General features: G+C 41.0%; 4 protein-coding genes across 5 annotated transcripts in view; all 4 read right to left on the reverse strand.

Moving 5' to 3' along the window:
• The window catches only part of LOC113065770 (calmodulin-binding transcription activator 2-like), a 26872-nt gene extending 19252 nt beyond the window's left edge, over positions 1 to 7620 (reverse strand). For both annotated transcript variants that reach the window (XM_026237283.1, XM_026237282.1), the window contains exons 1-9: positions 7560 to 7620; positions 3990 to 4086; positions 3257 to 3360; positions 2677 to 2744; positions 2301 to 2436; positions 2144 to 2215; positions 1753 to 1903; positions 1034 to 1159; positions 1 to 941 (exon numbers count right to left, since the gene is read on the reverse strand). The exon at positions 1 to 941 is cut by the window's left edge and continues 675 nt beyond it. In XM_026237283.1, coding sequence (XP_026093068.1) covers positions 1 to 941; positions 1034 to 1159; positions 1753 to 1903; positions 2144 to 2215; positions 2301 to 2436; positions 2677 to 2744; positions 3257 to 3360; positions 3990 to 4020 — 1629 coding nt within the window. In that variant the 5' untranslated portion in view covers positions 4021 to 4086; positions 7560 to 7620. The remainder of the gene's footprint in view (positions 942 to 1033; positions 1160 to 1752; positions 1904 to 2143; positions 2216 to 2300; positions 2437 to 2676; positions 2745 to 3256; positions 3361 to 3989; positions 4087 to 7559) is intronic.
• Positions 7621 to 7838: 218 nt separating this feature from the next.
• LOC113065772 (stress-associated endoplasmic reticulum protein 1) lies at positions 7839 to 11222 on the reverse strand. Its single transcript, XM_026237285.1, has 3 exons — positions 10916 to 11222; positions 9573 to 9648; positions 7839 to 8166 (listed from the first exon to the last, which is right to left on the reverse strand). The coding sequence occupies exons 1-3, from the start codon at positions 10997 to 10999 to the stop codon at positions 8126 to 8128; spliced, it is 201 nt and encodes a 66-aa protein (XP_026093070.1). The 5' UTR covers positions 11000 to 11222; the 3' UTR covers positions 7839 to 8125.
• A 1642-nt stretch (positions 11223 to 12864) lies between these two features.
• LOC113065305 (C-type natriuretic peptide 2-like) lies at positions 12865 to 15062 on the reverse strand. The gene is made up of 2 exons (XM_026236538.1): positions 14940 to 15062; positions 12865 to 13116 (listed from the first exon to the last, which is right to left on the reverse strand). Exons 1-2 carry the CDS (start codon positions 15060 to 15062, stop codon positions 12865 to 12867), a joined length of 375 nt encoding a protein of 124 aa, XP_026092323.1.
• Positions 15063 to 16893: 1831 nt separating this feature from the next.
• LOC113065773 (beta-enolase-like) overlaps positions 16894 to 22500 on the reverse strand; it is an 8963-nt gene continuing 3356 nt past the window's right edge. Inside the window, exons 5-12 of the mRNA XM_026237287.1 lie at positions 22279 to 22348; positions 22032 to 22165; positions 21731 to 21953; positions 21130 to 21327; positions 17948 to 18149; positions 17271 to 17379; positions 17124 to 17182; positions 16894 to 17026 (exon numbers count right to left, since the gene is read on the reverse strand). Coding sequence (XP_026093072.1) covers positions 16960 to 17026; positions 17124 to 17182; positions 17271 to 17379; positions 17948 to 18149; positions 21130 to 21327; positions 21731 to 21953; positions 22032 to 22165; positions 22279 to 22348 — 1062 coding nt within the window. The 3' untranslated portion in view covers positions 16894 to 16959. The remainder of the gene's footprint in view (positions 17027 to 17123; positions 17183 to 17270; positions 17380 to 17947; positions 18150 to 21129; positions 21328 to 21730; positions 21954 to 22031; positions 22166 to 22278; positions 22349 to 22500) is intronic.

The following is a 22500-nucleotide window of genomic DNA, read 5'->3' on the forward strand; positions in this document are numbered from 1 at the left end:
GGGAATCGTTTGCGTCGGAGAGAGAGAAAGAGACAGGGAGACAGGACTGGACGAGGGAAGACCCAGAATACTCTTCCTTTCCGTCTCAGAAGAGAGGGATGATAGAGACGAGGGCGGAGACGTGGGAGAAAGAGACAGAGCGAGAGACCGAGGAGATGTTGAATGAGGTGGAGACGGGGAAGAGGAGGCGGAGTTGGAGTGGGGTGTGAGGGCGGGGCCTCCGTAGGTCTGCCCCTGTTTGGGGCTGTTGAGAAAGGAATCGGGGTCGAAGGGGAGCAGCGCGGGCGATGTTGGGTGCAGGAGCATCCCGGGGGTGTTCCGAGAGGTCAACAGCAGTCCTCCAATCACAGGGCTGGGCAGGAGAGTGAGTGACAGTGTAGCCACGCCCTGATTGGGTGGGGCGGGGCTCGGTGGTGAGGCGGAGCTTGACGGGGAGGGCGTGTCTTGTTTGGGTAGCACAGGAGATAGAACGAGTCGCCCGCCGGCACGGGTGAGCGACAGGTGGGTGGAGCCTAACTCAGTGTTTGGCTCCTCCCCACAGCCACGCCCCACCGGTGCTGCCGTCGTCATGACGATGAGCGCATTCTGCGGGAGTGCCACCGCTGCCAATCCACCCCGCTGGTCACCGTAGAAACCGTTGCTAAGAGCAACTGTCGCCGCCCGCTGTGTTTGGGGCGGACTCGAAGAGGACGAAGAAGAGGCGGAGCACGGTGAAGCCACGCCCCCCGTGTCCTCGACCCGCCCACCATCTTCTGGCAGCTGCTTCCTCTCTGAAGGTCTGACAGCGACTGAAGCATCGCCGGGATCCACCTCCGCTCCGGAGCCCTCACTGGACACATTCTGCCGCTCGCTGAGGGCGGGGTGAGGGGGGGGCAGTTTGGGCGAGATGATGCGGTGTCTGGTGCTGTTGCAGCGGTGAGGAATGTTGGATCCGGGAGATGCTGTGGAAAACACCAATCAATCAAACGCATGTGATCTACTTCATCAAAATCACAGTGATATTTACTGTAGATGTGTATTTATCTGTGTTTACCGCAGAGGCAGGTGTGTGTTCGTGGTTGTGGTTTGGTCTGTTGTGTTTCTAAGATCTGTTGCACCATCTGCTCCACTGAGAGCTCCACAGAACCGTTGCCTCCACAAGACCATTTCAAGCTGTGGACTGAACACACACAAACACAGATACAGAGTCTCACATTTTCTGATTTGAATGATTTGAGGTTTTTGCATTACATTTTCAACACTTTAGCAGCCCGGTGTTAATTATTCTGTCTGTACCACGGAGACCACATTTTTGCATCACTCTCATATGTAACAGATGTTATTATATTGCAATACCAGAAGAAGTGATACATTCAGATCAGGCGTGTGATTGGTTGTTTGGTGAGGCAGCAGGCGTGTGATTGGTTGTTTGGTGAGGCAGCAGGTGTGTGATTGGTTGTTTGGTGAGGCTGCAGGCGTGTGATTGGTTGTTTGGTGAGGCTGCAGGCGTGTGATTGGTTGTTTGGTGAGGCAGCAGGCGTGTGATTGGTTGTTTGGTGAGGCAGCAGGCGTGTGATTGGTTGTTTGGTGAGGCTGTAGGCGTGTGATTGGTTGTTTGGTGAGGCTGCAGCATGTGATTGGTTGTTTGGTGAGGCAGCAGGCGTGTGATTGGTTGTTTGGTGAGGCTACAGGCGTGTGATTGGTTGTTTGGTGAGGCAGAAGGCATGTGATTGGCTGTTTGGTGAGGCTGCAGGCGTGTGATTGGTCACTCACACATGGGTTTGAGTTGAGACAGCAGTTCGTCTCGGCTCCAGCGCAGACTGTCCCTGCGGTCGGTCAGAGCACATGAGACCGGTCCACAGGACTTCCCACTGTCCTCCAGCGACGGCACGTTCAGATAGTGCACTAGAACGATGTCTGGGTTCTGAACACACACAGATGTGTATTAAAACACTGTCATGATTTATTTATTTTTTTTGTCATTAAATTCAAATAATAGTAATAAACATAAAAATAAAAAAATATTAATATAAACACATACTAAAAATAATTAAATCTACTAATCTACTTACAAAAATTAATTAAGAAATATTTACAATAATGACATGCACACATCCTGGCTTCTGATTGGGTAGATTAGTGTCACATGCTCATAATAACTAACCTGCAGCAGCCAATAGCATCTTCTGTGGAATGTTGGGACGATGGAGGAATGAACATAACAACCGTAAAGACACTGCAGGAGGAGAGAGGGAAAGATATGAGCGTCATATGACCACACACACTCACTCACACACACACACACACACTCACACACACACCTCCATGCCCTGAACCTTCAGCTTCATGTGATCCTCTCTGGTCGTCTTTCCGTCCTTCCTCTTCTTCCAGCAATATCCATCTTTCCGGTATTTGACCTTCTTGCGATTGTAAAGGATGACTGAACCGTTCTGTGGCCTGTGAAATTAATCACAAACAAGGAACACATACGATAAATCTGACAGCTTAACCTCGTTTGAAAATATTCAATATTCAGTAGATGAATAAAGGCAGTTAATGTACATTTAATTCATTTACTTTCAAATAAAACTTAACTTGTGAATAACATTAAATAGGTTCATTTCTATTGCTGTAACTGTCCTCAACATTTCTGATTGAACTGCTGCTGATATTTTGACATGTTTCACACACACTGACCTGGTCTTGAGCGTGCAAGAAAGCCACTCGTCATGTCTGTCGAACGAAATCAGGAAGGATGCAATTTCCTGAAACACACATGAAAATGTACACCATCATAAACAAGCAGAACAACAACAACCATTTTCATTAAAAAATACATAAACAGCTAATTACTCTCATCTTCACTTAGATTAACTTGATGTACTAAAATAAATCAAACTAATAATACAACTTCATTTTTTTTTTTTAAATCATGAAACCCAATAACTAAAACTTTAACTCAAAGTTTGTCAAGACCCACTTTAGGTTAGCTTGAGAAAGATTAGCCTGGAAGTCTGAAGCAGTTTTTATGTGTTTTATAAATTATATAATATATTTACATTGTATTTATTTGTGTAGAGCAGGAAAATAGTGACGATCAAAAACAAAGATGCTTGTAAAATACTAGCAATCGAAATAAAACACATTAAAAACTATAAACTCAACAGATTAAAGAGATCAGTACAAAAAAAAATATCTGTTATTTGAAATTAAATAAACGCTAACGGACATAACACAGAATATTAAACCATTTGAACTTGTTTGACTGAACCTGCACCTCGTTGGTGTTCCAGCGCAGTCTCTCTTTGGGGAAAGTGCTGGAGCGAGGCAGACTCTCCAGAAGCTTACTGGGTAAAAACACTTTCATCTGACCGCTGCTCTCTGTTACACACAAACACATTCATCAGAGTACAGTGTGTGTGTGTGAGAGAGAGAGAGTGTGTGTGTGTGTGTGTGTGTGTGAGAGTCTGTGAGCGTGTGTGTGTGTGTGTGTTCATCTGACCGCTGCTCTCTGTTACACACAAACACATTCATCAGAGTACAGTGTGTGTGTGAGAGAGAGAGAGTGTGTATGTGTGAGTCTGTGAGCGTGTGTGTGTGTGTGTGTGTGTGTGTGTGTTCATCTGATCGCTGCTCTCTGTTACACACAAACACATTCATCAGAGTACAGTGTGTGTGTGAGAGAGAGAGAGTGTGTGTGTGTGTGTTCGTCTGACCGCTGCTCTCTGTTACACACAAACACATTAATCAGAGTACAGTGTGTGTGTGAGAGAGAGAGTGTGTGTGTGTGTGTGTGTGTGAGTCTGTGAGCGTGTGTGTGTGTGTGTGTGTGTGTGTGTGTGTGTGTTCATCTGACTGCTGCTCTCTGTTACACACAAACACATTCATCAGAGTACAGTGTGTGTGTGTGTGTGTGTGTGTGTGTGTGTGTGTGTGTGTGTGCGTGTGTGTGCGTGTGTGTGTGTGTGCGTGCGTGTGCGAGAGTGTGTGTGTGTGTGTGTGAGACGGACCGGACTCAGTCGTTGTGTCCTTGTTGTTCATGGTGTAGTTCACTCCTCCGGTCTGCAGGAGGCAGTCACATGATCCAGGGAGGACGAAACTGCAACACTGACAGGAAATTAAATAAAAGTTAACAGAAATTAAATATTCATGTCCATGTTTATGAATGATTCATTAGTTATAAACCAAGTAAAATGTTAAAATATGAAGGAGAAATATATATATATATATATATATATATATATATATATATATATATTAAAAAATTAAATGCTAAATTCAATCATATAAATATATATATATATATTTACATGATTTTACAAATGTTTATTTTACATTACCAAGTTTAAAAGAAGAAAATCTTTATTAATCAAGTTTGCATTAAACTGATCAAAAGTGACAGTAAAGACTTTTATAATGTTACAAAAGATTTCTATCGCAAATAAATGACACTTTAACACAGATTCACACAGAAAACAGCTGTTTTACATTAGAATAATATTTCACTATTTTTACTGTATTTCTGATCAAATAAATGCAGCCTTCGTGAGCAGGAGAAACTTACTTTGGGAACATTTAAAAAACAATTTAAAAAGCTATATTTGTTTAAAATCATTACATGTATTTCTTTTTTCTTTTGACGGATAGTTCATGGGGATTCAACCCTCTATTTTATGTGACTGAATCTTCACTCTTAATGTTGTCTAATATTAGCCACTGGCTAATAAACTCTCAGATTTGAACTGGAGGCTAAGAACACTCTCAGACTGAGCTCTTCAGAGTTTCTCCTCCATCTGTGAGATTTCTCAGTTCATCTCAATGATGTGCAGCGCAGCTGTGTTTGACGTACAGTAAACTCTACTGTAAAGACACACCACTCGCTTCGGTGAGAGCAGAGCGAGCACAGAGTCTTACATACATGCAGAATTGACCGTTTAAGAACTGTTGAGTTTTTCGTGTGTGGGCGGAGCTAACGCACACAACCTGTTTAATATTCATGAATCCAATAGCTCGCTAATAATTTGTGTGTTTCACAATGTGCTTATTAGTAGAATTTGTATTAATTTTATCATCCTATTAGATTCCATTGTAGTTTTTTCCCCTTTTATTTGTTTACAGAAACACCGAATGACCAACGCAGCACCCCCAACAGTCCCGTTATAATGTTCAGTTAAAATATCTATGCATTCATACATGGTAACCAAGTTTTAATTCTAATTACTAAAGTTTATTTATTAATTACACACACACACACACACACACTCACTCACTCACTCACTCACTCTCTCTCTCTCTCTCTCTCACACACACACACTCACTCACATGAACTGAGTGGGGCTAGTAAAGAAATGTAAAAAATACAATAAAAGGCACCAGATAAAAATAAGATAAAGATATATATATATATATATATATATATATATATATATATATATATATATATATATATATATATATATATATCACACGATTGCAACTGATGCATTTCTAGAGTCGGTCTCTCTCTGGATCTGTCGCCTGTGTTGCCTGGTAACCACAGTTAGTGATACAATGTATTCTCACTCTCTCACACACACACTCACTCTCTCTCTCACACTCACTCTCTCTCTCACACACACTCTCTCTCTCACACACACTCTCTCTCTCACACTCTCTCTCTCTCTCACACACTCACACACACACACTCACTCTCTCTCTCACACACTCTCACACACACACTCACTCTCTCTCTCACACTCACTCTCTCTCTCACACACACTCTCTCTCTCACACACACTCTCTCTCTCACACTCACTCTCTCTCTCTCTCTCTCTCTCACACACACACAAACTCACTCACTTTCTCTCACACACACACACACACACACACACACACAGTCTCTATTTAACAATATAAACCCAGCACAAATGAGCTTCGCCGATTGAGAATCATTTGGGCAACATGGGCTGGAAAGTGGCGTCACACAGTCAAAAAATATTGTTTAATCTCTCAAACACAAAATCACCCAAATGAAGGGCATAGTTTTTATTTGTGATGATTTATTTTCATGGGATGCCGTCTCCACGAGGAGCTGGCTGCTGGGTCATGGCTCCGATTTTATCAGTTCATTCGAATTTAATATTTTGCTATGATTTCATTTTTTATAAATCGAGGAATCACGATTTTAGAAATATTACTAATATGTCAATGTTAACAGTAAAGAGAAAAGAATGATCGAACCGCTCTGTGAAGAACCATGCATTAGACACTGCAAGAGACGCAAACGCAACAAATAATTTTACTGAGTGATTTTCCTGAGTGAATTTAATTATTTAATTATTTTAGTTACTTGTTTTATTCTATGGACATGAAAAAAAGTGATTAAAGAACATCAGTGCATGTAAACAAACCCAGTGTTAAACTTAAAAAAATGAATATCTTAGAAAATGATCCTACTACTACTAGGGGTCGGCCAATAATCGGTGCCGATATTAAGCTTTTTTTAATGGTTATCAGTATCAGTCTCTGATTTGGTGGTAAAATTATTTAAAAGCATTTAAAAAAAACATTTGTCAGAGCCCTTGTTATTATAAATTTTTAAACTTATTTTTATTTTTACACCAGACATGTATATATAGGTTCAAAATATCGGTTATCAACAATAATGCATTTACATAGAATTCAACATTCCAAATGTGAAATGAGCTGCATTTCATTTAATTTTAGAAGCTGAAATATCATGAAAAAAGTAAGCTTTCTCACAGACTCATCAGTATTTACTCAGAAACACTTCACAGCTGTTTTAAAAAATCATCACTCTTGATTCAGCATAGCTCCGCCTCCAGCTGCTTCACAAACATGTGAAAGACACACATGTAAACAACATTCAAACACTAATACAGAAAATGCTCATTACTGTCAGTAGATTTTAGAGAGAAAAAAAGGGTTAATTGATGGTCCTCAACGTGAAATTAATGTCAGACAATTAATCAGGTTATGTGAAGTCTGAATACTAACATAATAATAATATCTGTATGAAATGCGTTTCAACATATTTCTGTTTATATTAATGACTAATGAAGCTGTGAGTGTTAATGATCAAAAGATATTATTCTGTGCATGTGTTTACATGATCGTGTCTGATTCAGTACACTATTACTACACAATACTGTGGCACCAGATCATACAACGATACTGAATGATGAACATATTTACCATCAATACAAGGAACAATGACAGTCTACAAAACTGTGGTGTTTTGTGAGAGACATAACGTCACCTGCACCGAACACACACACACACACACACACACACACACACACACACACACAGGACCGAACGAAACCGTCTGACTGACAGTCATTATTTTTTTCAGAAACATAAATATGACAAACCCAAAGGCCCCGGACTGACAGATACAAACACACACACACACACACACACACACACACACACACACCGATAAGTGGGATATAAACACACACGCAGGAGGAACAGAGACGCGCTCGCACACCGGGACCGAGCGGACGGGTTCTGATAAACGGCTGCTCGCGCGCTGACAGTAACGTGTAACCGCAACGGAGACGGATTCCGCCACTTACCTTCCGCCTTCACGAGCGCAGCCATCTTCTTCACACCAGTGACGTCACGCAGGCGCGCGCCCCCAGGAGCCGAGCACGCGCACAGACTGACAGAGGTAGATAGATAGATAGATAGATAGATAGATAGATAGATAGATAGATAGATAGATAGATAGATAGATAGATAGATAGATAGATAGATAGATAGATAGATAGATAGATAGATAGATTTCATTCTGAATCTGTTTTCATGGTGAGTTTGTGTTGGTTATTTATTGTGAAAGTAAAACAGAGTGCGGATAGAGAAAATACCTTTTATTTGTATAAAATCATTATTACACAGCATTTATTTCCTGTCAGAGGGTGGAAGAGAGACAGATGTACAGAATGTCTGATTCACACACACTTCAGCGGAAATAAGATCAAATCAGAGCATTGTGTGTGATGACAGCGGATAAAACCACCTGAGGAAGAACAGCCAATCACAAACTACAGGAACTGTGACACACACACACAGTTAAAATCGTCTGTAAACCACTGAGAGATGAACAGAAGCAGCGATCAGCGTCTGCAGACGGACGGACGGCTCACATGCCCTGTCTGATGCTCTGGATGATCTGGAAGATGGCTGAAACACAAACACACATCCAGTTAAAGCCTGAACACATCACATCCTCATATTAAAGAGACAGGTCACCCAAAAATTAATATTACCTCATGTCTTACTCAGCCTCATGCCATCCTAAGTGTGTATGACTTTCTTCTTTCATACAAATCCAATCAGAGATATATTTAAAAATGCAGTGAATGGGTGTTATTTTGCAAATGGTCTAAAAGAAGTGCAATAAAGTGTATCCATCCATCTTTAAAAGTGCCTCACACGGCTCCGGAGGTGAATGAATGGCTCCTGTAGTGAAGCGATTTATTGGACTTCTTTTAGACCATTTGCAAAATAACACTCATTCACTGCCATTATAAAGCTTGGAAGAGAGAGAATTTTTTTATATATAACTCCAACTGGATTTATCTGAAAGAAAGAAAGCCATTTACAGCTAAGGATGCCTGAGGGTGAGTAAATCATGGGTCATTTTCATTTTTGGGTGAACTGTCCCTTTAAATCCTGTGTCTAGACAAGTCAAATGCAAACAGCACTGTTAGAAAGAGACATGAACCAAAAGATCAATTTCTATTAGTTGCATGAATAAAAAATAGATATTATATAAATAAATTTTATATAAAAAATATATTGCCATTTTTGACTATTATGCATTAAAGAATCCAAAAGTTAAGGAAAGACAACCCAGAGGACACCACAGGTTACATTTTAACACCACCGTAACATTATTTTTAGCTGTAGAACCCACATGATTTACATCTGAGGTCTGTGAAACAACAGCCTCGTTATATACAGCATGCAAATAAGCTAAATGATGATGCACAGACCAGACTCTACGTGAATAAACAGCACATTATTCATGCAGGTGGAACATCTGAACATCAGCAGGATCTGAGATGAAGTTCCTGTTCTGCTTTACTGAGGAAAAACAGCACACAACAAATGGGTGGGTGCCGTCAGAATGAGAGTCTGATAAAAACAGCACAATACTCCACAGCACTCCAGTCCATCAGTGAACATCTGGAGAAGACAAAAGATGAAAAGTTAAAGCAGTTTGTGATGTCTGCAGTGCAATATTTGACCGGAGTGGTAAAATTAATGGTTACTATCATCGGTTACGGCTCGTCATCTTTAACATTCTGCCTGCAGACTTCTCTCCTGATTCAGACCAGAACACTTTTTCACTGGAGGAAGTGTTATTATGGATTATAGACTCTATGTGTTTGAGTTAAAATCATCTTAATGCTGGAGGTGTTTCATGTTTTGTCTTCTCCAGATGTTCACTGATGGACTGGAGTGCTGTGGATTATTGGGATGTTTTTATCAGACTCTCATTCTGACGGCACCCATTCACTGCAGAGAGATGACCTGAGAGTGAATGTTGCTGGATCAAGTGTGTGATGTCAGATATGTCTCACCTGATCCACAGACCACGAACACAAAGAGAGCGAGGAGCCACGGACCCACCGGAGACTTCTCCTCATTCACCACACGCTGCAGGACACACACACACACACACACACACACACACACACACACATCTACGGCTCAAACACAGGCTATCACTAGATTAAGAATACAAGGTCTCTTCCAACAACAACAACAACATAAAACAGTTGACTTCTTCTGTAGTACACATTAGTCCATATCTACAGTCATTGCATAATTGTAAAGATAAATATATAAAAAAATAAGGCGTTCCAATTGTGCCAAAAATGCATCTGTCACATTTGTCTATTTATGTGTTCAATTTAATGTTGGGAAGTCATAATTATCAGGTGCTTTCAAATCACTTTGGTTGGAGCAAGATTGCAATACAAAAAAATAAATCGAATCGTTATCATATCATATCATAATTTAACAATACTATCATAATATTCACAGAACATGTTTTTAAAACATTAGCACACAACATTATCTGTCCATAGTTGAATGTTCTTTAAATGCCCCACTTGTTTCCTAACATTAAAAAAACATCAAAAGTAACATTTGCATGTTAACAACAGGATAAAATGAAATGTTGTTCCATTATCGTTCGCATATCCAAGAAAACAACAACATTTGATTGGACATTGTGAATGTTCAGATAACATTCAGAAACAATGCTTTCATAATTAATTGGGAACGTTAGCAGAACATTCTTAGAACATGTTAGCAGCTGAGAGAAAGAGAAACGCATCGGAGTGTTACTATACCCTATACTATACTATAACTAATACTTGTTACTGATAAATCTAAATGTTGTATTTGTTTCTCTGGATATCTGTCAAATGTTTTGCAGGACTTTCACAGTGAACAGAAACTTGCAAAGCATTAAACTGAAACAAAACAACTGCAGACGCGAAAGTATTCAACAACAAAAAAAAAAAGTGTATAATTTTGGCACAAATGGAGCGCCATATTTTGGGAACCTGGTGTGTGTGTATCATAACTGTATCAAAGAGTGAAGGAATAAAATTGCACCTAGATGTTATTTTAGAGATGGTGTCATAAACGTGCAATAATTGTATTATTGGTGTGTATTTTATATGAGCGTGTATGTGATTGTTGAATGCGCAATGTGTATAGTCGTATATTGTGTGTATTAATGTGTGTGTGTGTATGTGTGTGTGTGTGTGTGTGTGTGTGTGTGTGTGTGTGTGTGTGTATATATATATATATATATATATATATATATATATATATATATATATATATATATATATATATATATATATAAAATGTTCGTGCGGGTGCGCGAGAGTCGCGGGGGCGCGCGTACCGTGGTTTTCTGCACATGTCCTCTCTGTGTGATCGTCTTGCTGTGTTTCTCGTTCGCTACTTTCATCCGCTGCACCGCCGACATGATGCTGCCGCTGCTGGAACGCGTCACGGGAGGCGGAAGATCGCGCTGGCCGGTAAACGGAGCGGTGTTGACCGGTGATTCGGTTCAGTTCCAGACAGTCGCACGAGCTGCGCTGCAGCGGTGTCACGTGGGCGGGACCCGCCTCCTCGTTACGTCACACCTCTGACCCGCTATTCTCACTGACATGACGTCATGCATCGATGACAAAAAAAGACCGATATTTGAAACCTTAACCTTTGAAACTTTTCTAATAGTTTCTCCCCTTTATATTTATTATTTTTATGTTGACCCCTTGTATACAGTAAAAAAAAATCACAAATCTGTACAGTAATTTTCTGTTTTTTGTTTTTTTCCTTAGTCTTATTTATTTTAAATAGTCTTTCTTTTCCCAATGTCGTATATGTATGTATGTATGTATGTTTGTTCCAAAAGTTTGTTTCTCACATTTGTAATTTAATTATATTTATCTATAAACCTATATTGTTGACTGATACTAAACATTCACTTCCATGGAAATGCTTGAAAGTTGCATTGGCTTTGAGGCTTTATTTATTCATTTGTTTATTTAAAATACAAAAAAAAAAAAACTAAATATGCAGGGTTCTATACACTTGATTATATATATTTCTAGTACTTTGCAATTTTATTTAAAAAAATCATACAAATTGCATAAATAATGTTATGAGATTAATGTTTTAAATATAAATACTGCAATACAGAAATATAAAATGATAGAAAAAATCGAATGATACTTTTAAACATGAAACTGAAATAACCAGTAGGTGGCGGTAAATGCTACTCAAAATAAGCCCCAAAATAACCCAATCGTTTATTGGCTTAATTTCGCACTGCAGGAGATAAATATAATGTTATTGGAGTCGCTTCAATCCTTGGCAACACCTGGCTGACATCTTATCGCTGGTTGGTCAGTTTATATGTCAATCAGAAGTATGACCCTCTGTGGGCGGGTCTTGTAGAGGGTGAATGATGACGTAAGCAGACACTGGAAGTGCAGAGCGCAAATCTGCTCTTCTTCTAATAGAAATGATTTTAATGCGCATGAAAACTCAGTGATGATGCACACAGGCATCAAAACCCTTCTGACCCTGCCTGAGACTATAATTTGTAATTATTTAGGGTTAGGGTTTTTATCGCTCCCATAAATCTTAAAATACTGTCAACAGACAGAAAACACACACATTTTCACCATGTTTTCAGGAGTAAAATGTTAAATCGGTGTGAATGAAATATGAACAAACTTTCAGAATATAGAGAAGAATACAACAAACAACATCAGCTCAGATTTAGATGTTAAATAATATTTATGGAGGACACACAAACAAGTTTAAACTTGTGTTAAATATTGAGAAAAAGTTCCCACTCACAAACTGAACAGAAGCTCTGTCACGTCAGACACAGAAGACAAAACTGACCGAACAATCAGCCAGAGGTCACACACACACACACACACACACACACACACACACACACACACACACAGACACACACAGACACACACGCACACACGCACACACGCACACACACACACGCACAGACACACACGCACAGACACGCACACAGACACACGCACACACACACACACTGCTGAGAAGACCTCAGGATCTTTAGAAGACAAACACATGAAGGTGTGTGTTCTGCAGAGTCGGTCTCGTCACATCCGTCTGGACAGGAACAATGATCCGACAGTCAACACACACATCAGGAGAAGAGCTGGATCTGTGATGCTCAGGTGAAGGTCTCGATCACCTGCACATGAAGAAAACACACCAGACTAAGCGTGCAGGACTGACACCACACAGCTTTAGTTCTGTGGTCTCAGATGAAGTAGTGTGTACCTGAGAGCGTCAGCATCCCAGTCCACTGATGACCCCGATCCGGTCCACCTTCATCCCGAAGCAGCCGCGCGCCACACCCTTCCTGCTCCGCCCCTGCAGCTTCCTGTGACGGCCCAGCAGCTCCAGGAACACGCGTGACGGAGCGGCGTTAGCATGACGCGGCTGTGAGAGGGGCGGGGCTTCATCTGCTGACCCCTCGCTGACCTCTGGGTGAGCCAGTACCAGAGAGCTGATCTTCAGCCCGAACAGATCCTGCAGAACCTGCACACACACACACACACACACAGACATACACAGACACACACACACACACACACACAGACACACACACACACACACACACACACAGACACAGACACACACACACGCACGCAGACACACACACACACACACTATCACTGTTGCAGTATTTCCTCTCTCTGCATGCAGACACTAGTACTCTTTCTGTTTATATATATATATAACTCCACATTTAGCCAGTAGGCTATCACACAATGCTTTCAATAAATGAATAAAATCAGCAAATAATCATTTTTATTTCTGACACCGACTTGATTTTTCCTACAGTGGTTTTTAAAAGATCCGCTTGATTAGAAGCAATAAAGTATCTGAAGATCAAACAATGTGACAAGCTGGCTTTAATAGAGAAAAGAACTACAATCCCATGATGCAATGCACATAATAAATTCAACTGAGAAAACAATGGAAAAAACTATTATCAATACAATTACAATTATCAATTTAAATATGTTGATTATATATATATATATATATATATATATATATATATATATATATATGTTGGTAACACTTTAGAATAGGTAAGTTACCTATTAGTTGCTTATTAGCATGCATATTACTAGAATATTAGCCATGTATTAGTGCTAATTAAGAACATATTAATGCCTTATTCTACTTGACCTTATTTTACATCCCTAATCTTACCCAATACCTAAACCTAAAAACTACCGCACTATTAATAAGCAGCAAATTAAGAATTTATTGAGAGAAATGTCGTAGTTTATAGTTAACACAAGTGTTATATTTATTAAAAAAAAAAGCTATAACAAAAAAATACAGATAAATACAAATAAATAATCACTTCCTCTGTGGAGAGTTATTTTACTGTAACTTTTAATATATAATTTTTACTTTAAATTGATTTTTTTAAAATTATTTTTAATACTTTATTTCTTTAATTTTTTTTTATTTTGTTTACTTTTTAGTGTACTATTTTTGGGGTTAGATTTGACTATTTATTTATTTATATTTTATTTGTTAACGCAGTTTACATGTTAATCTATATGAAAATGAGAAATTCTGCAATAGAAAATAAATAAATGTATAGAATATAAAAATACAACTTAAAATAAAAGTGAAGTGAAATAAAATAAAATAAAAAATATATATTTCATTTTATTTGAGTGAACTTTTCAAGCAATGCAATTAATTTTAATGGTTTTAGTTTCAGTTAACTATAATAACTCTGGATGTTATTATGTCTTATTAATTTGAAAAAGAAAATGATAATTTAGCATTTTGAATTTTAAGTTCCCCCCCCCCCCCAAATAACTAAGATACTATTATAGTTTGAATTAATGTTCATAGTTTTTGTAAATACATTCAATTAGAATTTTTAGTTTTAGCTTTTGTATTTCCTCTTTAGTTTTAGTTAATGTTTTTGTAAAAAATGTGTTTCTGATATTTTATCAGTGTTATTGTTAAAGTGCTAATATTGTTTTTGGAGGACATGCATGCAAAGTCAAAACATACTTTAGTTTTCTCAAAATATACAATTAATTTCACCACATTTCTATATTTTATTTTAATTTTCAGTTTTAGTTCACTTTACAACGTCATTAAACAAATTTTTTTTATCACTTAATAAAGTAAATGAGAAAATAGTAATTATGCCTTTTGCATCGTTTTTTTTTTGGCTGCACTAGTGCCATCAAACACATGATGACTGTTTTCAAACATGTTTCCCGAACCCTCGTCTGTCATTGGTCAGTTAGTCCGATAGTCCCGCCCCAAACTCACATGATTGGTCGAATCAGTGGTTTACACACAAATCACATCCTCACCTGAGCGTCCGGTCGCCGTGGTGACGGCCGTCCCTCCACCTGTGTTGCCACAGCGATGATGAGGAGCAGGAGGCGAGTGAGATGAAGAGAGGAGCCGAAGTTCAGAGGAGATGAAAAAAACATCCTTGTTCGAGAGAAATCTAACCTGCTAGCAGTCCAGTGTTATGGTTCTGTCCTGTAGGCTTCAGGACGGGTCTCTGTCGGAGCAGGTGCTGCGCCGGCCCTTTAAGGAGCATCGCTGTGATGTCACACATAGCCACAGGTTGCCGTGAGCGACGCCCCGCCCCTCAGACGTCACTCAGCAGACTGAACACAGATCCTGGTTCCTCACAGACTCGCTCGCTTCAGACAGCCCTGGTGACGACTGTGAGCTTTGTGTCACATTTAATCAGCGGCTCGTTTATAGCCCGTCATTCTTCAGAGTCACAGACTGACGTGACCTCTGACCCGCTCAGGTGCCGCCCCCTATAAAGGTTCCCCCTGGAAACGTGCGGCGCTCGGGAACTATTTCCTCCTGTGAGACACACACACAATAGTTCCACGTCAGATGAGTGTTTCCTGAGCGATGACCTCAGGTCACGGGCCTTCAACCTCCACTGTCTGTTCATCTGTGAATCCTGAGAAATAAAACCCAGCGCAGCTTCCACAGAAATATTAATCTGTTCAACACTGATAATGTTTCTCGAGCAGTAAATCAGCAGATTATTCATGATTTCTGAAGATCATGTGACACTGAAGACTGGAGGAATGATGCTGAAAATACAGCGGAGCATCACAGAAATACATTACACTTTAACACAGATTCACACAGAAAACAGATGTTTACATTAGAATAATATTTCACTATTTTTACTGTATTTCTGATCAAATAAATGCATCCCTGATGAGCATAAGAGACTTATTTGAAAAAAAAATCTTAATCATTTGACATTTTGACCTTTAGTGTAAATATAGGAAATCAAGACAGCATTTTTTTGTGACAATTAATATAATTTCATATGATGTCAACCCTTCTTCCCTGCACACAAGTGTGTGAATGCGACGGCAGCAGAGGAGTGTGTGAAAGCGGAGGACTGAGAGCATCACACCACAACTTCCTGTGTGCTGACAATACAGCCGGTGACCTCTGACCTCTGGACTCTACATCACACTCACATCCACATGACACACGCGTTTGTTTGTGGGATGCTGCGCTGAAACGCTTGCTGCCTGATGAGTGTCTCCGAGCAACACACACACACACACACACACACACACACACACTCACACACAACCCTGCGCTCCTTCGGCTCTGCGTTCTCACACACATCTCAAACACAAAATGACGCACATCTGATCACATTTTCACAACACAAACACTAATTGATAAATACATCACAACAGAATGTGTATGCAAATGAGTGTGAGCTCAAAGGGGCGGGGCTTAAGATCCTGCACACTTCAAGATCTTGTATAATTACATTTATCCTCTAGTTTTATTTATATGTTGGGTTACATTTCTTTTTTATATTTTCCATGTTTGGTTTTAAGCTTTAATAATTGAGTTTGGGTTTTTTTTTCTTCATTTTTTTATAAAAAAAAATCAATATGACTACATAGTTTATTTATTTACATTTTTTGCACATCAAATTAAACTAAATGGAAATTAGACATGTTGCCTTGAAAACTATCTGAAATAAAATATGTTTTAAGTTTTGTAATATTTAAAGAATAGTTTTTAATTTTAGTTAACGATAATAACCCTGGTACTTCATTCATCTGAATGTGACCATTAACCAACATTAAAAGAACCGTGAACGTGTTGTTAAATAATTAATAAATATTAACTTTATTTTATTTTATATTGACTTTAGATGGCAAAGAAAGCTTGTGACTCACTGCTTTGAAGAAAGCAGATGATCAAATGCATGTGTTTGGATTGTTACAGCACGTGAATAAAGACACAGACACTTCATCTCTTTCCTTTGTTTTATTTACGTCAAGTCCATCAGAGCTGCTTCAGTGCTGCTGGAAGATGAATTCAGAGTTTGGGATGGCGGAAGTCTTTGCCTGCGAACCTGGCCTTTTCACCGAGCTCCTCCTCGATCCTGCGGAACACACACACACACACACACACACACAGGTGAGGGCTTGCACACTCTGATTAGACGGCTGATTTGAGGAGGGTATGATGTCACTGCTGACCTCATCAGCTGGTTGTACTTTGCCAAGCGCTCTGATCTGCAGGGGGCGCCGGTCTTGATCTGGTCACATCAGAACACGTGTCAGTGAGGCAGATTCTCATTCAGCTGCGTTTCAAATGCACGGTTTGAGCACAAGTGTATGGAGTACCTGTCCTGTGCAGAGACCGACCACCAGGTCAGCGATGAAGGTGTCCTCCGTCTCCCCGGAGCGATGGCTGACCATCACACCCCAGCCGTTAGACTGAGCCAGCTTACACCTGCACACAACACAGATCTCGTTATTGAAGAAAAACACTATTTATTATTCAATTTGAAATCAAAACATTAACACAGAATCCAGAAACAACAAAACGGAAAACAGAATTTGGTAATATATAAAACTTGAATTCATAGAGGTCTAAACTTTATTTGTATATTTTTTTTTAATACATTGCTTAATAAAAAGAAATAAAACAGATAAGATGGCATTTGTGAAAAAAAAAAAAACTGTATTTCATAGAGCCTTCATTTTTTTACCATGTTTGTCAATTTGTAGAAGTTATATGATTTCACTTAATTAGTCATGCTTTCTAAATTATACAGTTAATCACTAAAAAAATAAGATAAACATTAAAATAGAAAGTAATAATTTGGGGAAAAAAATAAAAATAAAGTTGGGGAGAGGAGGGGTAAATAAAACTATATTTTATAAAACTAATATTTTATTCATTTTAACCATAAAAAAAGAACCGTGAGAAATGAAAACTGAAAAAACATAATAATTCATAAAAGAGTGATAATTAGTGAGATAATGAACTGGCTCCTGTAGTGCGGCGTGTCACTCACGCCTGGATGGACTCGGTGACGGAGCCGATCTGGTTGACCTTCAGCAGCAGGCAGTTACAGGCCTTCTTCTCACAGGCCTGCTGGATGCGTTTGGGGTTGGTGACGGTCAGATCGTCTCCCACCACCTGGATGTCCACTGACCCCGTGAACTTGCTCCAGTTCTCCCAGTCGTCCTGATCGAACGGATCCTCGATGGACTGGACTGAGATAAAAACCAGACCAGACACACATGAACCAGTCTAACCCTACACAAACCAGCTGTGTGTGAGAGTGAAAGTGTGTCTGTTTGAGTGAGTGAGAGTGTGAGTGTGTGTGAGAGTGTGAGTGTGCGAGTGTGCGAATGTGTGCGAGTGTGCGAATGAGTGTGAGTGTGAAAGTGTGCATGTGAGAGTGTGTATGAGTGGGTGTGAGTTTGAGAGTGAGTGAGTGAGTGTGAGAGTGAGTGTGCATGTGCACAAGTGAGTGAGTGAAAGTGAGTTAAAGTGTGCATGTGAGAGAGTGAGAGTGCAAGTGAGTGAGTGAGAGTGAGAGCGTGCAAATGAGTGTGAGTGAGTGTGCGTGTGTGAGAGTGAAAGTGTGTCTGTTTGAGTGAGTGAGAGTGTGAGTGTGTGTGAGAGTGTGAGTGTGCGAAGGAGTGTGAGTGTGAGTGAGAGTGAGAGAGTGAAAGTGTGCATGTGAGAGTGTGTGTATGAGTGGGTGTGAGTGAGTGTGAGAGTGAGTGTGCATGTGCACGAGTGAGTGAGTGAGTGAAAGTGAGTGAAAGTGTGCATGTGAGAGAGTGAGAGTGCAAGTGAGTGAGAGTGAGAGCGTGCAAATGAGTGTGAGTGAGTGTGCGTGTGTGTGTGTGCGCGCGATTGAGTGCGAGTGACTGATAATGCGTGAGAATGAGTATGTGAGTTTGCAAGTGTGTGAATGAGTGTGTGAGTGTGTGAGTGCGAGTGAATGAGTAAGTGAGTGAGAGTGTGTGTGCGCAAGTGAGTGAGTGCATGAGTGAGCACATGAGAGTGAGTGTCTGTGTGCGAGTGAGTGTGTGAGAGAGCATGCAAATGATTGTGAGGGAGTGTGTGTGTGAGAGTAAGTGTGAGAGAGTGTGAGTGAGTGTGAGTGAGTGAGTGAGTGTGTGTGAGAGTTAGTGTGTGAGTGAAAGCGTTCATGTGAGAGTGTGTGAATGAGTGTCAGTGTGTTTGTGTGTGTGTGTGCGCGCGAGTGAGTGTGAGTGCGTGAGAGTGAGTATGTGAGTGTGAGATTGTGTTTGTGAGTGAGAGTGCAAGTGCTTGAGTAAGTGAGTGTGAGAGTGAGTGTGTGCGTGAGTGTGATTGAGTGTGTGAAAGTGAGTATGCATGTGCGTGAGTGAGTGTGAGTGAGTGCGAGTGAGTGTGTGTGAGAGTGAGTGTGCGAGTGAGTGTGTGTGTAAGTGAGTGTGCAAGTGAAAGCGCTCATGTGAGAGTGTGTGAATGAGTGTCAGTGTGTGTGTGTGTGTGTGTGTGTGTGTGTGAGTGAGTGAGAGAGCATGCGAATGAGTGTGAGTGTGTGTGTGTGTGTGTGTGCGGGTGAGTGTGAGAGAGTGAGTGAGTGAGTGTGAGTGAGTGAGTGAGTGAGAGTGTGAGTTAGTGTGTGTGTGTGTGTGTGTGAGAGAGAGAATGAGTGAGTGAGTGTGCGTGTGTGTGTGTGAGAGAGAGAATGAGTGAGTGAGTGTGCGTATGTGTGTGTGTGAGAGTGAGTGTGTGTGTGTGAGAGTGAGTGTGAGTGAGTGAGTGCTCTTGTACAGGTGTGTGTGTGTGTGTGTGTGTGTGTGTGTGTGTGTACCGGGGTAGTTCTTGATGAAGCTCTTATACATGTGTGTGTGTGTGTGTACCGGGGTAGTTCTTGATGAAGCTCTTATACAGGTGTGTGTGTGTGTGTGTGTGTGTGTGTGTGTACCGGGGTAGTTCTTGATGAAGCTCTTGTACAGGTGTGTGTGTGTGTGTGTGTGTGTGTGTGTGTGTGTGTACCGGGGAAGTTCTTGATGAAGCTCTTGTACAGGTGTGTGTGTGTGTGTGTGTGTGTGTGTGTGTGTGTGTGTGTGTACCGGGGTAGTTCTTGATGAAGCTCTTGTACAGGTGTGTGTGTGTGTGTGTGTGTGTGTGTGTACCGGGGTAGTTCTTGATGAAGCTCTTATACAGGTGTGTGTGTGTGTGTGTGTGTGTGTGTGTGTGTGTGTGTGTACCGGGGGTAGTTCTTGATGAAGCTCTTGTACAGGTGTGTGTGTGTGTGTGTGTGTGTACCGGGGTAGTTCTTGAAGAAGCTCTTATACAGGTGTGTGTGTGTGTGTGTGTGTGTGTGTGTGTGTACCGGGGTAGTTCTTGATGAAGCTCTTGTACAGGTGTGTGTGTGTGTGTGTGTGTACCGGGGTAGTTCTTGATGAAGCTCTTATACAGGTGTGTGTGTGTGTGTGTGTGTGTGTGTGTGTGTGTGTGTGTGTGTGTGTACCGGGGTAGTTCTTGATGAAGCTCTTGTACAGGTGTGTGTGTGTGTGTGTGTGTGAGTGTACCGGGGTAGTTCTTGATGAAGCTCTTGTACAGGTGTGTGTGTGTGTGTGTGTGTGTGTGTGTGTGTGTACCGGGGTAGTTCTTGATGAAGCTCTTGTACAGGTGTGTGTGTGTGTGTGTGTGTGTGTACCAGGGTAGTTCTTGATGAAGCTCTTGTACAGGTGTGTGTGTGTGTGTGTGTGTGTGTGTGTGTGTGTGTGTGTGTACCAGGGTAGTTCTTGATGAAGCTCTTGTACAGGTGTGTGTGTGTGTGTGTGTGTGTGTGTGTGTGTGTGTGTGTGTGTGTACCGGGGTAGTTCTTGATGAAGCTCTTGTACAGGTGTGTGTGTGTGTGTGTGTGTGAGTGTACCGGGGTAGTTCTTGATGAAGCTCTTGTACAGGTGTGTGTGTGTGTGTGTGTGTGTGTGTGTACCGGGGTAGTTCTTGATGAAGCTCTTGTACAGGTGTGTGTGTGTGTGTGTGTGTGTGTGTGTGTACCAGGGTAGTTCTTGATGAAGCTCTTGTACAGGTGTGTGTGTGTGTGTGTGTGTGTACCAGGGTAGTTCTTGATGAAGCTCTTGTACAGGTGTGTGTGTGTGTGTGTGTGTGTGTGTGTGTGTACCGGGGTAGTTCTTGATGAAGCTCTTGTACAGGTGTGTGTGTGTGTGTGTGTACCGGGGTAGTTCTTGATGAAGCTCTTGTACAGGTCTCCCAGCTGGTCTCCAGTGATGTGGCGCTTCGGGTCGTCGGGGGACTTGAAGTCCAGGTCGTATTTGCCGCTCCTGAAGAACTCTGAGGCGGCGACGTCCATGCCGATGATGATCTTGTCAGGATAGCCGGCCTTCTCGATGGCAGACTTCAGCAGCTCCAGAGCTACAGGTGTCAAATCAAGATTAAAACAAAAACTTCTCTGCCAACAGGCTCAGAAAAATGATTGACTGCTGTTTTATGCATAAATAGACTTTTCATAAAGCAACACTTTAATATCTTTATTTTGCATCTTGATTTAAGCATGTTTGGATATTTATGCTAGAAACCGCAGTTTCTCACAGCAGTGTTATTTTATGATAAGTAAGATACTACTATACTTTTTATTAATATTTAGAATATTTTTTTATATTGTTGTTTTATTTGTCAATTGAACTAGTTTTTTTATATATTTTTTTTAAATATGTTTATATAGTTTTTATTAGCTTTTATTTCAGCCTTGGCAAAGAGCTGAAATTTTTTTTGAGGATTTATATTTTTTTCCCGCGTGTAGATCTCTCGTCTGTACCCTCGTTGTTCTCGAGGATGTTGGGTGCGAATCCGCCCTCGTCTCCCACGTTGGTGGCGTCTTTGCCGTATTTGGCCTTGATGACGTTCTTGAGGTTGTGGTAGACCTCGGCGCCGATCCTCATGGCCTCGTGGAAGTTCTTGGCTCCGACCGGAAGGATCATGAACTCCTGCATGGCCAGCTTGTTCCCAGCGTGAGAGCCGCCGTTGATGACGTTGAAGGCCTGCGTGAGAGAGGAGGAGAGGGTGAGGATGAGGATGAGGATGAGGATGAGAGGAGCGCTCCGGAGCAGCACACCTACAGGAACCGGCAGGATCACGTCTTTGTTCCCGGCGAGGTCAGCGATGTGGCGGTACAGAGGAACACCCTTCTCAGCGGCGCCCGCCTTACACACGGCCAGACTCACACCCAGGATCGCATTCGCCCCAAACTGAGCTGTGAGACGGGAGACAAGCAGGTGAGATCCAGTGTGTGTGTGTGTGTGTGTGTGTGTGTGTGTGTGTGTGTGTGTGTGCGTGTGTGTGAGTGTGTGAGTGTGTGGTATTTACATTTGTTCTCCGTTCCATCGAGCTCCAGCATGAACTTGTCGATCTTCTCCTGCTCGACGACGCTGAACTTCTGTTCAGAGACACAAGGACACAGACTGATGATCAGCTTTAGGAGGATTCCAAGAGTTTGATTAGAAATGAGTTCTTACACATGTTACGTATAATTCAATACTATAGTTCAAACTGTTTATTAGGCTGTAATTATTTAGTAGGTAAGGATTT

This window comes from Carassius auratus, chromosome 48 (genome assembly GCF_003368295.1).
Source record: "Carassius auratus strain Wakin chromosome 48, ASM336829v1, whole genome shotgun sequence".
NCBI lineage: Eukaryota > Metazoa > Chordata > Actinopteri > Cypriniformes > Cyprinidae > Carassius > Carassius auratus.

What these genes read in the sequence shown, in the direction of transcription:
- LOC113065305 (XM_026236538.1), bottom strand. Translation starts at nt 15,062, where the DNA reads ATGTTTTTTTCATCTCCTCTGAACTTCGGCTCCTCTCTTCATCTCACT. An exon ending in CACGGCGACCGGACGCTCAG is followed by an intron (nt 13,117 to 14,939) that starts GTGAGGATGTGA and finishes GTGTGTGTGCAG; the next exon opens with GTTCTGCAGGATCTGTTCGG.
- LOC113065772 (XM_026237285.1), bottom strand. Translation starts at nt 10,999, where the DNA reads ATGTCGGCGGTGCAGCGGATGAAAGTAGCGAACGAGAAACACAGCAAG. An exon ending in GACATGTGCAGAAAACCACG is followed by an intron (nt 9,649 to 10,915) that starts GTACGCGCGCCC and finishes TGTGTCCTGCAG; the next exon opens with CGTGTGGTGAATGAGGAGAA. An exon ending in GTTCGTGGTCTGTGGATCAG is followed by an intron (nt 8,167 to 9,572) that starts GTGAGACATATC and finishes TTTGTGTTTCAG; the next exon opens with CCATCTTCCAGATCATCCAG.